This window comes from Hypanus sabinus, chromosome 3 (genome assembly GCF_030144855.1).
Source record: "Hypanus sabinus isolate sHypSab1 chromosome 3, sHypSab1.hap1, whole genome shotgun sequence".
NCBI lineage: Eukaryota > Metazoa > Chordata > Chondrichthyes > Myliobatiformes > Dasyatidae > Hypanus > Hypanus sabinus.
Genome location: NC_082708.1, coordinates 167,021,072 through 167,033,788, shown reverse-complemented (window position 1 = coordinate 167,033,788; position 12,717 = coordinate 167,021,072). Strand labels below are relative to the sequence as shown.

The 12,717-nt window shown below is 40.1% G+C and overlaps 1 protein-coding gene across 7 annotated transcripts in view; it reads right to left on the bottom strand.

Annotated features, from left to right (window-relative positions):
• The window catches only part of ctbp1 (C-terminal binding protein 1), a 200,039-nt gene that overhangs the window by 21,629 nt on the left and 165,693 nt on the right, over positions 1-12,717 (bottom strand). For all 7 annotated transcript variants that reach the window (XM_059965601.1, XM_059965607.1, XM_059965603.1 and 4 more), the window contains one exon: positions 10,238-10,392. In XM_059965601.1, coding sequence (XP_059821584.1) covers positions 10,238-10,392 — 155 coding nt within the window. The remainder of the gene's footprint in view (positions 1-10,237; positions 10,393-12,717) is intronic.

Sequence of the window (12,717 nt, the reverse complement as noted above, 5' to 3'; positions counted from 1 at the left end):
ACTGGTGGCAAAAAGTTTCTAACAAGAGTCAGTCACGTGCACTTGTGTGGCTTTTAGACAATACCAACAGCAATCAGATTTTAAATAGTGTCATTTGCATGTGTTTATGTTCAAAAAGCAGTGATTTTTGTCACTGATTGTTGGCAAGAAATAAACAGCAAGACAATTCTTAACTGGAAATTCTTCACTGTTTTTTTCACCGCAGTGCCAAGCATTCAGGCTGAAGATGCCAGAAATGGCTGGGATTAAAAATGAAATTATTTCACTAAACAAGTTAAAAATTATGAACAATTTGAAAATATCAATAACACTACAATGAAGATTGAAGAAGCAATTGTCTAAAAACATTGTATGAAGGCAGTTCATGATCTGTACATGGTGCCTGCACTGATTTTGTTTATATACAATCAAAAGGACACGACAAATGAATTCCTCCATCGATAATTATTAGGAACTAATATAGTTTTATAGTACTGCAGAGTTATTAGTAGTGTTCTAATTTGTTTTGTATTTTGTTTAAATATAGTACATAAACTATTAATCAAATGATAGTTGTCTTTTTCATACTGTAGCTATTTCCAGCTACATCAGCTAACTGGGGCAGCCACTTTATTAGGTCAAAAGGTATTGGTTCTAATGCGTCCCAATTAACTGGAATACACCATCTTTAAAACATACACTTCCATTCTGAGTCTGTTCGGCAATTCTGATATACAAGTCAAAGGTACAACAGATGTTTGATATCAGAAAAGTGTTTGAAAAGTAAAAGAATTCTGCTGTAAATACTCTGAAGGTCAGATGGAAACTGTCAACCAAGAAACAATTAACTTTAAATACTTGTCCTTAGATAGATCTGAGAAAAATTAGCAGTCAGGCATGTTTTAAACTGCAGAAGAGGATGAGGTGAAGAGAACAAGGGAATATTTTAATATTGTGGAGACCAAGAGACAGTGCTTAAGATAGACTGGTGTCTGAGAAGAGTATGAAGGTTCGTTTACAGGAGTAATCTATCAGAGAGGAGTAAACAGAAGTTCAGAGGAAAGAGGAAGAAGAGAAACCACTCAAACACAGATAAACACAGCAGTTGCCAGGAATCTGAAACAAAATGGAATGAAAAAAGCATCATCTGGGGAGGCAGAAAAAGAACTGAGTTAAGGTTATAGGTTGACGATATTCAGGACTAGCATAAACTGTTAAGACTGCTTATCTGGAATAGTTGGATTCAATGTTGAGTCCCATGTAAGAGAAGAAGCCAGACTTTGATTGAACGATATAGGTCAAAGTTAGAGATTGACAGTGGGTGGGAGATTTTAAACTTTTAAGCAACTTTCAGGGTCATCTTTGCCAGCTGAACAGAAGTGCTCTGCAAAGTGATTACCCAACCCGCAATATACTAAACTGGAAGAGCAGCAGTCCTGATAGAGATGAACAACTTGTAAAGTTAGAAAAAGACCCTTTAGTGCAACTCATCCATGCCGACCAAGATGGATTTCTGAGGTATCTCAGTTACCTCCATTTTTATCTCTCCATAGAAACTGCCTGGCTTGCTGGAGTTTTCCTGCGTTTCCTATTATTTCTGATTCTTAAAAACAGCAGCATTTTGCACCTCAATTTTAGAAATGTCCATCACCCTCTCTTTTCTATTTGCGTCTCCACTAGCAAATTAGCAGCCGTCAAGAAACCTCCATTCTCTTTTCTCAGTCTTTACCACTTGTGTCAAGCAGGCAAATGGAAGCTCATGGCCACCTTTCCTGGTTGAACAGGCAGAAGTTACCCAATCAGATTTTGATTTCTTCCACACAGAAAGAACACAAATGGAGCATCTTGTCACTTGCACAACCTTGGTCCCTACCTTACAAATATTGTTCATTCTACTCCTCCTTTGTCTCTTAAAAGTATGTTTGCTTTCTAACTTTATTCAGTTTTGATGAAAAGTCAACTATCCTATTTTCCTCCACATTGTTTTTATGAAATTATTTTAACATTTGATCCATATCAGCCCTCATTATAGATACTACAGGAGGTTCTAAATCAACCCACTTACTGTCCAGCTAAATTACCAGTCTCACCATCAGTCTCCAAAACTAACAAGTGCAGAGAATGTGTTAATTTCAGAATCCTTTAAGCACTTGCCTTTTGTTTCATGACATAAAGTCATAAATTACATTTAAATACAATAATTTAGAAACACCATCTGATCTGAAATATTAAATTATAAAACTACTGTACGTCAGCAAGCAAGCAACTACTTAATTCAGGAACAGTTAGCAGGAAGACACAAAGTGCCAATTGAAGCTGCTTTCACTAGAGATGATAATGAGAATGATAAGCCCCAAGAGCAACTGCAAATTATACAGAAATGAATGAATCAGATACCAATTTAATAAAGAAAAACAATTCTCAATAATTCTGTTATCCAACAAACAGACTTCCTGTTTGTTGTGTTATACAGGGTGCTCAATAATTATCAAAACATTGCCCCTCATACTTGATCCACAGGGGAGTCCAACAGAAAACTGCATTCATTCACCTTTTTAAAAATACGAGTTTAAGGATGTCTGTTAGGTTATTCTACTGTAATCTGGCTCCTCTGCATTGGGACCTGACAAAGACTGGGGATAATTTCATCGAGCACCTTTGCTCCAACCACCACAAAAGGCAGGTATTCCTCATGGGCACACATTTTAATTCTAGTTCCCATTCAGACATGTAGCCCCATAGCCTCCTCTACTGCCATAATGAGGCCAATCTCAGGTTGGAGGAGCAACACCTCATATGACATCTAGGTAGCCTCCAACCTGATAGAGAGAGCATTGGTTTCCTAACTTCCCGTAATTTCCCCCTCTCCCAACCTCCTTCTAGCTTTTCCCATTTCCAATTCCAGCTCCCCTCTTACCCTTCCTCTTTTCTTCAGCTGTCTATTACCTCTTTTTGGTGTCCCTTTCTCCCATGGTGCACCCCTCTCTCATAAGAGATTCCTTCTTCAGCTGCTTACCTCTTTCAGTTATCACTTCCCAGCATTTTAGTTCACTACCCTCCCTCACCCACCCACTTTATTCCATCACCTGGCTTCACCGATCACTTGCCAGTTTGTATTCCTTCCCCTCTCCTCACCTTCTTATGCTGGCTCCTTCCCCCCTTCCTTTCCAATCCTGGTGAAGGGCCTCGGCCCAAACTGTTGATTGTTTATTCCCCTCCACAGTTGTTGCCTGACCTTCTGAATTCCTCTAGCACGTTGTGTGTGTGGCTCTGGATTTCTAGTATCTACAGAATCTCTTGTGCTTAAGACATGCAAGTTATCTATCATGAGGCAGAGCAGAACAATTTATTAACTTACACAAAATGGGAGCACACATTGCAAATTGAAGCCTGATTTATGTTTAATAGATGCTTTACCATGGATCAGGAAATTATACCAATAGGCAAAGCCGATGGCTCAAAGTTAATTGTCTTCTACAGAACACGTTACACCATTTTGTGATCTGAATATTAATGGTAAAAGATCTTTCACCATTAAGTGCCTTACAGCTGTAAGTGCTAGACAGATAAAATGTATAAAATCTATTTCAGTTTATAAATATATTTACAATTCTTATTGATGGATTACATTTCTGCAAAGGAGATGGGTGCCCACTTAAAGTAGTCTATAGTGTTCAATTGGTGAATGCTTAACTTCAACAGATGAAGAGAGCTGCGAATGTTAAATGGAAAACAATACTGTAGGCAAGTTACACTACTGTTATAATTCGGTTCCTGACATGACAAATATCATGTCACTTGTCATTTAACTGAAGAAAACAGAAAGGTTGATCATTCTAAACTTCTTAAACACAAGAAATTCTGCAGATGCTGGAAATCTTGAGCAACAAACATAAAACGCTAGAGGAACTCAGCAGGTTAGGCAGCATCTATGGTGAGGAATAAACAGTCAGTTTCAGATTTCCCTTCCACCATCAATGCTGTCCTCACCCACATCTTCCGTTCCCACATATCTACCCTCGACCCGTCCACCAATTGCCATAAAAAGCACAGGGTCTCATAGAAACTTAGAAAACCTACATCACTATACAGGCCCTTTGGCACACAAAGCTGTGCTGAACATGTCCTTGCCTTAGAAATTACCTGGGGTTACCCATAGCCCTTTATTTCTCTGAGCTCCATGTACCTCTCCAGGAGTCTCTTAAAAGGTCCTATCATATCCGTCTCCACCACCATCGCCGACAGCCCATCCCATGCACTCACCACTCTCTGCATAAAAAACTTACCCCGACACCTCTTCTGTACCTACTTCTAAGCACCTTATAAAACTGTGCCCTCTCGTGCTAGCCATTTCAGCTCTGGGAAGATGGCCTTTGACTATCCATACGATCAATGCCTCTCATCATCTTATACACCTCTATCAAGTCACCTCTCATTCTCCATCACTCCAAGGTAAAAAGGCCAAGTTCACGCAACCTATTCTCATGGGCATGCTCCCTGATCTAGTCAATGTCCTTGTAAATCTCCTCTGCACAGTTTCTATAGTTTCCACATCCTTCCTGTAGTGAGGCGACCAGAAATGAGCACAGTACTCCAAGTGGGATCTGACCAAGGTCCTATATAGCTGCAACATTACCTTTTGGCTTCTAAACTCAATCCCACAATTGATGAAGGACAATGCACCATATGATTTCTTAATCATAGAGTCAACCTGCACAGTAGCTTTAAGTGTCCTTGAGTTATCTACCATTCAACAAGCCTCTGTATCCAATACATAATTTTCCTGAACTTCTGTCATCTCCAATGGGATCCTACTACTAAACACATCTTTCCTTTTTCCCCCACCCTGCTTTCCATAGGGATCACTCTCTACACGACTCCCTTTGTCCACTTATCCCTTTCCACTGATCTCCCTCCGTGTACTCCAGTAAGCACTGCCATGCAGGGTGCCTAAGCAGTACTTCCAGGTGAGACAACATGTCACCTGCAAGTCTGTCTGGTTAATCTTTTGAATCTGGAACTGATGTGTGCTTCCTCTACATCTGAGTCCTGATGGAGAGTGGGGGAACACTATCAAACTCTTCACTCTGACCACCGCAAATGGTGTAATTCTATTCCTATACCTAATGGTCTTTGAACCAGGCTTCAGCAGTTCTCTGGAAATGAACCAGTCCACTGTACTCTCGCTCAGTTAGGCAACAGAGTCAGAATGAATGAGTTGTGTTAAACGAACTGCCTCCAAGCTATACAGATAATGGGCCGAAAGTCCTGTTTGGGCTGCAATGCTCTATTATGACTCTATTTGATTTTAGGCAGCTCCTTCCATGGAAGTCAGGCAGACCAACTGATGACCTTCCAGCAACTGTTGATGCCTGCCTCGGGGAGTTTCTGTAAACAGTATTACAAGTAACACCAATATCAACCAATCACACTGTCTCTCACCAGACTTTCCTGACAAACATATTCCTGAAGGAAATGGATAACATCCCCTCTCCAATACCACTATCGAGAACACAGCCACAAACAAAAATCTGAATTAGGTTTAATATCACTGGCAAATGATGTGAATGGTGTTGTCTTTTATATTGTTTTATAAGTAATGCAAAAATAGAAATAAAAAGATGATGAGGCAGTTTTCATGGGTTCAATGTCCATTCATAAATTGGATGGCAGAGGGGAAGAAGCTGTTTCCGAATTGTTGAGATTGTCTTCAGGTTTCTGTACCTCCTTCCTGATGGTACCAATGTGAACCTGAGTGATGGGGGGGGGGGGGGGCACGTTAATGACAGATGCCACCTTTTTGAGGCATTGCTCCTTAAACATGTCCTGGAGGCTGGTGCCCATGACAGAGCTAAAAGTTCACAACTCTCTGCTGCTTATTTCAATCCAGTGCAGTAAACCCCGTATAACAGACAGTGATGCAGCCAGTTAGAATGCTCTCCATGATACATCTGTAGAAATGTGCTAGTGTCTTTGGTGACATACCAAATCTCCTAAAACTCCTAATGGATTATAGCCACTGCCATGGCTTTTTTGTAGCTGCATCGATAGATCCTCAGAGATATTGACACACAGGAACTGGAAATTGCTCACTCTTACCACTTCTGATCCCTCTGTGAGGACTGGTGTGTGTTCCCTCGTCTTATCCTTTCTGAAGTCTACCATCAATTCTTTAGTCTTACTGATGTTGAGTACAAGGTTGTTGCTGTAACAACACTCAACTAACTGATATATTTCACTGCGGTATGCCCTCTTGACACGATCTGAAATTCTGCCAACAATAGCTGTATCGTCAGCAAATTTATAGATGGCACTTTAGCTATGCCTAGCCACGCAGTCATGAGTGTAGAGAGAGTAGAGCAGTGGGCTGAGCACACTTGCTTGGAGTGTGCCAGTATTAGGTGTCAGCGAGGTACAGATGCTATTTCCAATCCACACAGATTATGCTCTTCCACTTAGGTCGCACAATGAAAGCAACATTAGGTACATTTCCCCACGTTCTTTAGAGATTGATACATAACAAGTCTGTGGAGATCCTCTTTGGATCTCCGGATCAAGTGCAGAATGGTTTCGGTTTCTATGGCAGCATAGGAGTTGGAAATGCACCACACCTCTTCTGGCTGTAAATTGTACATCATGAGGGTAGTGATGGCCTGTACACAGTCTGTGCTAGGATATAGGCACTATTCCATTAGTCCTAATAATAAATGTCTGAAGCCGAACTCCAAGTTCAGGACACTTGACGTCAACTGCTAGCTTTGCAGAAGCCTCCACCAAAAATATACTTTAAAATGAACTAAAAAAAAGTTGCCCTTCTCCCTCTTCTGAGGACTAAACTTGCCACTGTGGGCAAACTACTTTGCAAGCAATCTGCTCAGACTTATAGATACAGCTTGGGATCTTTTGTCAGAAATTGCTTGGACACTGTAGATGCTAATTATGATAAAAATGAACCACAATCATTCTTTGCTTTCTTTCATGAGTCTGTCTGTGAGAAGAACAGAGTCTGTCTCATCCATTCATCATCACAAATACAAGGCAAAAACTTGTTTTCCTTCCAAAATATGTTTTGCATTTACATGCTTCACACAGACAGTTTGAATCTACCCCTGCTATTTGCCTCCTTGTGTTTTCTATATTTTAAATAAAGTTGGGATCAATTTTTGCTAACATGCTTTCTGTGAAGTTGGCAGCGAAGTGAACAATGATTCCACCATTGTTCTATTTAGACTTCTCCAGCTGAGATGGTTCAATGAGCAATGTGGAGTCACACACAATAGAAGCCATTCATGCAATTGTTGCTTTCTTACCATCTGCACTTCAATTTGTAATATGTAACAGAGAGAACAAAACTTATGAGCCATTACTGCAGTAACAATACCCTGTCGCAGAGGATCACAGTATTGAATCCACATGGACTTTTAAAATACGAAGATATTACAAAGCAATTAATCATTTGCAAAAACATTTGCACTTTATAAAAAAAGTGCTTTAAATATGTTGTTCCTGTCTGATATTAAAATTTGTTTAGTGAAAATCAGGGGAGGAGATTTGTTTTTGCAGATGACTACTCTCATCTAACATTCCTCACATGCATAACATTGCTATGCACACCTTGCATTTCACCCATAACTCGCCGACAGTCACACGTCTCTTTTCAAATCAACCAATTTTAGATTTTCTCAGTGATAAGTGCAATTGTGGATTTTCTTCACGTGAAGATTCAACACTGAAGGTTGAGCTTTGAATTATGCAGTCTTTATCCATCTTGCATTTTAATTATCAAAACATTACTGTATGAATTCAGGAGAGCCCTTAATTTTAATCTTTGTTGCATTATATTAAAAGTCATTAATGACACAGAGAGATACAGAAAAAATAATGCTATATTTAGTGTTTTTCTGTTTGAGAAACTTTCAATTCACTGCAGAGATCCGCATGATGTTACAAAAACAAACTACGAAATGGATTATTAATAATGAGACTCCAGTCTCATAAACAACCCTCCTACATCATATAATGCCCTTAAGGCATCAAAGTAGTTTACATGATCAATATTAAAGAAAGTCCTTTGTGGAAGGTGTTCTAAATATTAAGAGTCTGAGTTAGACAGCATGGAAACAGGCCTTTTGGTCCAACTTGTCCATGCCAACCAAGATTCCCATCTAAACTGGTCTCTTTTGCCCACATTTTGCTTATATTCCTCCACACATTTCCTATCCATCTACCTGTCCAGGTGTCTTTTAGAAGTTGCTAAAGTACGTGCCTCAATCACTTCCTCTAGCAGTTCATCAAGTTCATTACATATATGTACTGACCTCTGAGGGAAAAATGTCCCTCCCTTCTCACCTTAAACCTCTATCTGCTAGTTCCTGATTTCCCAAGATTGGGAAAAAGACGGCACTTTCACCTTATCTGTGCCCCTCATGATTTTACATTCTTTAATATCACCCCCCCTCATTATCCTGCTCAATCTCTCTTCGTAACTCAGTCCTTCAAATTCTTCTAGCAACATGTTATAAATCTCCATGCTCTATCCATCCGAACGGTGTGCATCCTACAGCAGAGTAAACAAAACTGAACACAATACTCCAAATATGGCCTCACCAATATCTTGTACAACTGTTACCTGACCTCCCAACTGCTATACTGAATTCCCTAACTGAAGGTCAGCATTCCAAACACCTTTTTCACTAGCCTGACTACATTTGACACGATTAAGGCCAGCATGTCAAACATCTTTTTCACCAGCTTGACTACACTGGACACGATTTTCAAGGAATTATGTAATTGAAATTTTTGTCCACCATTCACTATGAATTTCCTGATCTGATTTTATCTCATCAAAATGCAACACCTCACATACATGTGTTATTGAAATGAGGTTGAAATGTGATTTTTAAGGTTTATAAAACTGAGAGGCCAGAAAAAAATACAGTCAAAATCTTAGAAATTTAAAGGAGATCTGAGGCGTATGAGATGAAAATTTGGAATGAGCTGCCAGAAGAAACAGTGGAAGCAGATACAATTATAATGTTTAAAATGTGTTTGGGTACATACTTGGATAAGAAAGTAGTGGAAACATATAGACCTAATGTGAGCAGATGACATCACAATTCGCATGGGCAAAGTGAGTTGTAAGGATCCATTACATGCTGTTCATTTCTATGGTTCTATGAACTCTATGGAGACTGGAATGAGGGATGGCAGCTCAAAGTACACTGGACTATTCAGGTTTGGAAGGTAACAAAAGCCGGATAAGGCTTCAATAGTGTAAGGAAGAAAAAATGAACCACTTTTACATGTGATCCAAAGCCCGTCTTGGTTGATTACAGGGTCATAGTAGTCTGAAGGATCTATTTCTGTACTGTATTACTCTGCGTCCACACTAACGATCAGCCAGCCATTTTACATTAATCCTATATTAAAAAATTGTCCCATTTTCTATTCAACTAACCCAGATTCTATGATTCACCTTCATGGTAGGGTTATCAACCCACACACCTTTGGGATGTGGATGTAATTTAACCACTATGCCACTTAATTTCTTTTCAAATTGGAGAACATGCAACTTTCCTCCTTCATGAACCCACTTAAATACTCTATGACACCAAGATTATACAGAATCTGATTGACTTTTAGGAAGTTGTCAGAGAAAGGGATGGAGTCAATAGCTGCGACTCCCTTACCAGGACAAACAATAGACCTTCCCAAACATAAATCAATGCACTTACCTTCATTGAGGTGGTCTGTAAGAGAGAGCGAGCCAGGGACAAGTCTCACCTTTTATAGCATGGGGCTGGGCAAGATAATCCAATTAAGGTGACCAATAATTTAGGTGTGCATTGATTAGTTGGGAGGGACCAAATGTTGATTGGCACATGGTGTGTCCTCCAACCAGCCAGGTGGCAGTGCATCTGTCACGTGGCCGGTATCTCCGGATACAGCTACCAGGGTTGAGAAAGATCAACAAAATAAAAAGCTGGAAACAGTAGGTCAGAGCACATCTGTGGGAAGAGAAACATCAACTGTTTCCCGTCCCTCAGATAGTGCCTGTCTGGCTGAGTAATACAGTATCTTCCATTTTAAGGCTCTACAAACCTTTCAGGGTTATAGCAGAGTTATCAATGGTAGACAATGTGCAAACAAAATTAGAGATGGTGAAGATGAAACTGATGCTACATTTAATTTTAAAATATAATCATTTCATATTGTCACACGTTCAGAGATTATTTAATCCAAATATTATTGTACTCACCTTTTCATGAATCTCCTGTGTGGACTGTGCATCACAGAAAGCCACAGTTGCTACATCTTTCAGAATAGGCATTTCTACGGTGCAATCCCGGCCGTCCAGCAGTGCCACCAGGGGGCGTGGATGCATGGGGCCATTCATAATAGGAGGACGAATGCCTAGAGTCAAAAGCAAACACAAATGTTAGTTACGCTTTACTGATACCAGTACGCACAGTCATCCTTCGGTATCTGCGGGGGATTGGTTCTGGGACCACCCCGTGGATACCAAAATCCGCGGATGCTCAAGTCTCTTGTATAAAATGGTGTATAACCTACACACATCTTCCCGTATACTTTAAATCACATCTAGATTACTTATAATACTTAATGCAATGTAAATGCTATGTAAATAGTTGTTATACTGTATTGTTTGGGGAATAATGATGCTTTGGAAGAGGCTCAATAATACTAATGTCAGGATCTGTGGAGGTTAGGGCTGAGGATATTCAAGCATTGAAGGTCGAGGCTTCACAATTGCAGATGCTTTTTGTTAGAAACATTGTTTTAGGAAGCTGTTTCTTCTTTTACTTTGCATCATCAAACAAATCTTGCAGTGGTTGTAGGCATGTTGTTATCCCTCAGGTGACACGGAGGCTTCATTCCATCAAAGGATCGTACTCGAGGATCATATCATTTAACAGTTCCGCCTGTTGAAAAACTGCTGCAAGTTTTTCCAAGTGTCCAAATTGATGGCTCTGCTTCCTCTAAATCCTGCTTGGCGCTCTTATGGACGTAGATACAATTGGGCATCTTATTCCAGGACAAGCCCGTTGCATTACAATTGAAGACTTGCTCTGGAAGGTAGCCTTTCTCTTCTATGAGTTTCTTAAACTCCTCTTAGATCGCTGATGCTGCCTCGGCATCAGCCGATGCTGATTCTCCCGGGACCTTTACGTGCTTGAGGCTGTAGCGCTTTACATAGCTAGCCAGCCATCCCTTACTAGCCTTAAACTCCTTCCTCTTGATCTCCTCAGCCCCCTCACAGTAGTGCTAATAGGGGCGAAGTGCTTTTTCACGCATAATTTTGCCATCAACAGGGATATGCTTCTGTGACATGTCCTCTAGCCACACATTTAATGCTTTCTCAGTCTTTGCAAGCACATTACCACGAACCAGAGAGACAACTTTTGCCGTTGTAGGGGTAGCACTAATACTTCCATGAATTTCAGCTTCTTTCTGCTATATTGTGCAAATGCTCAATTCGTTCTTACCAACCTCACGGCCCACTTCAGCAAGCGACATGCCGCTTTTCAAAAGATCTAAGATTTATTTTCTCGGCAAGAGATAACACCTTAGCCTTTGAGGAACTGCTTTGACCACTTAATTGCTTTTTAGGAGCAATTTTTTCACAGAAACAAAGGGTGCACACAACACAAGTAGCTAACGAACAAGACGCAAGGTGAACAATGCTCAAACAAGTGGTAGAGACAGACTGAGGGTCTGTGAAATGGCGGGAGGCTACAGCAGGATATGTCTACACATCACTTAATTCACATGGATTAAGCTTAGTGCTCGGCACGCGGCAAATTCAAGTTTTGCTTTTTGGAACTTCCTGGAATTTTATTTTGAATATTTTCAATCCGCAGTTGGTTGAATCCGCAGATACGGAGGGCTGACTGTAATCTGTTGCCTTGGCACACTCCAAATTGACCTTTCTTGACAGAATGCTTTTTGAAATACAAGGCTTGAAACAAACGTACATTATAACAGCTCTCTCAGGAATTCAAATACATTTATGAATGTATCTGCATTACTATAATCCAAATGATAGCACAGTATATGTATAAAGTTAACTGCCCAAACCAGACTAAGGGACACTTAGTCCATTAATACGGTTATTAATCAATATTGAGGTGGAGTGTCAGAAAACAATGAGCAAAAGCAATTAAAATTAACAGTTGCAGTCTGAGTTATGAAATGCTAATTATTAGTTGCCTCAGCTCTGAGTCAGGCAACACTGATGACACTATTTAAGAGTACAACATTGCCACAGAATAGATGAGGGACAAACTGCACTGTGTCTACAGTAACACACACAAAATGCTGGAGGAACTCAGCAGGTCAGACAGCATCTATGGAAATGAATAAACAGTCAACATTTTGGGTTCAGACTGTGAAAGGGAGGAGGGGGAAAGAAGTCGCAGAACGAGAAGAACAAAATCATTCGCACAGAGGGAGGGAAAATCTGCAGAGCTGCTCCACCCTGTGGAGTAGGTCTACTCACTTACTGTAGCACTTTATAAAAACATTCTCAAAGCAGTCATTGTCTTTTGTTTTAAAAAAGAAACATAATAAAAGTGAATAAATTTAGTGTACTTTCATTCTACTTCAGAATGAAAAATTCTGAACATTTTAACATACACTTTTGAAACTGGATCAACTCAGTGAGTTATGGTTTGGCTATGTTGGAATTAAAAAGAGGGGGTATGGTCCTTCCATCCA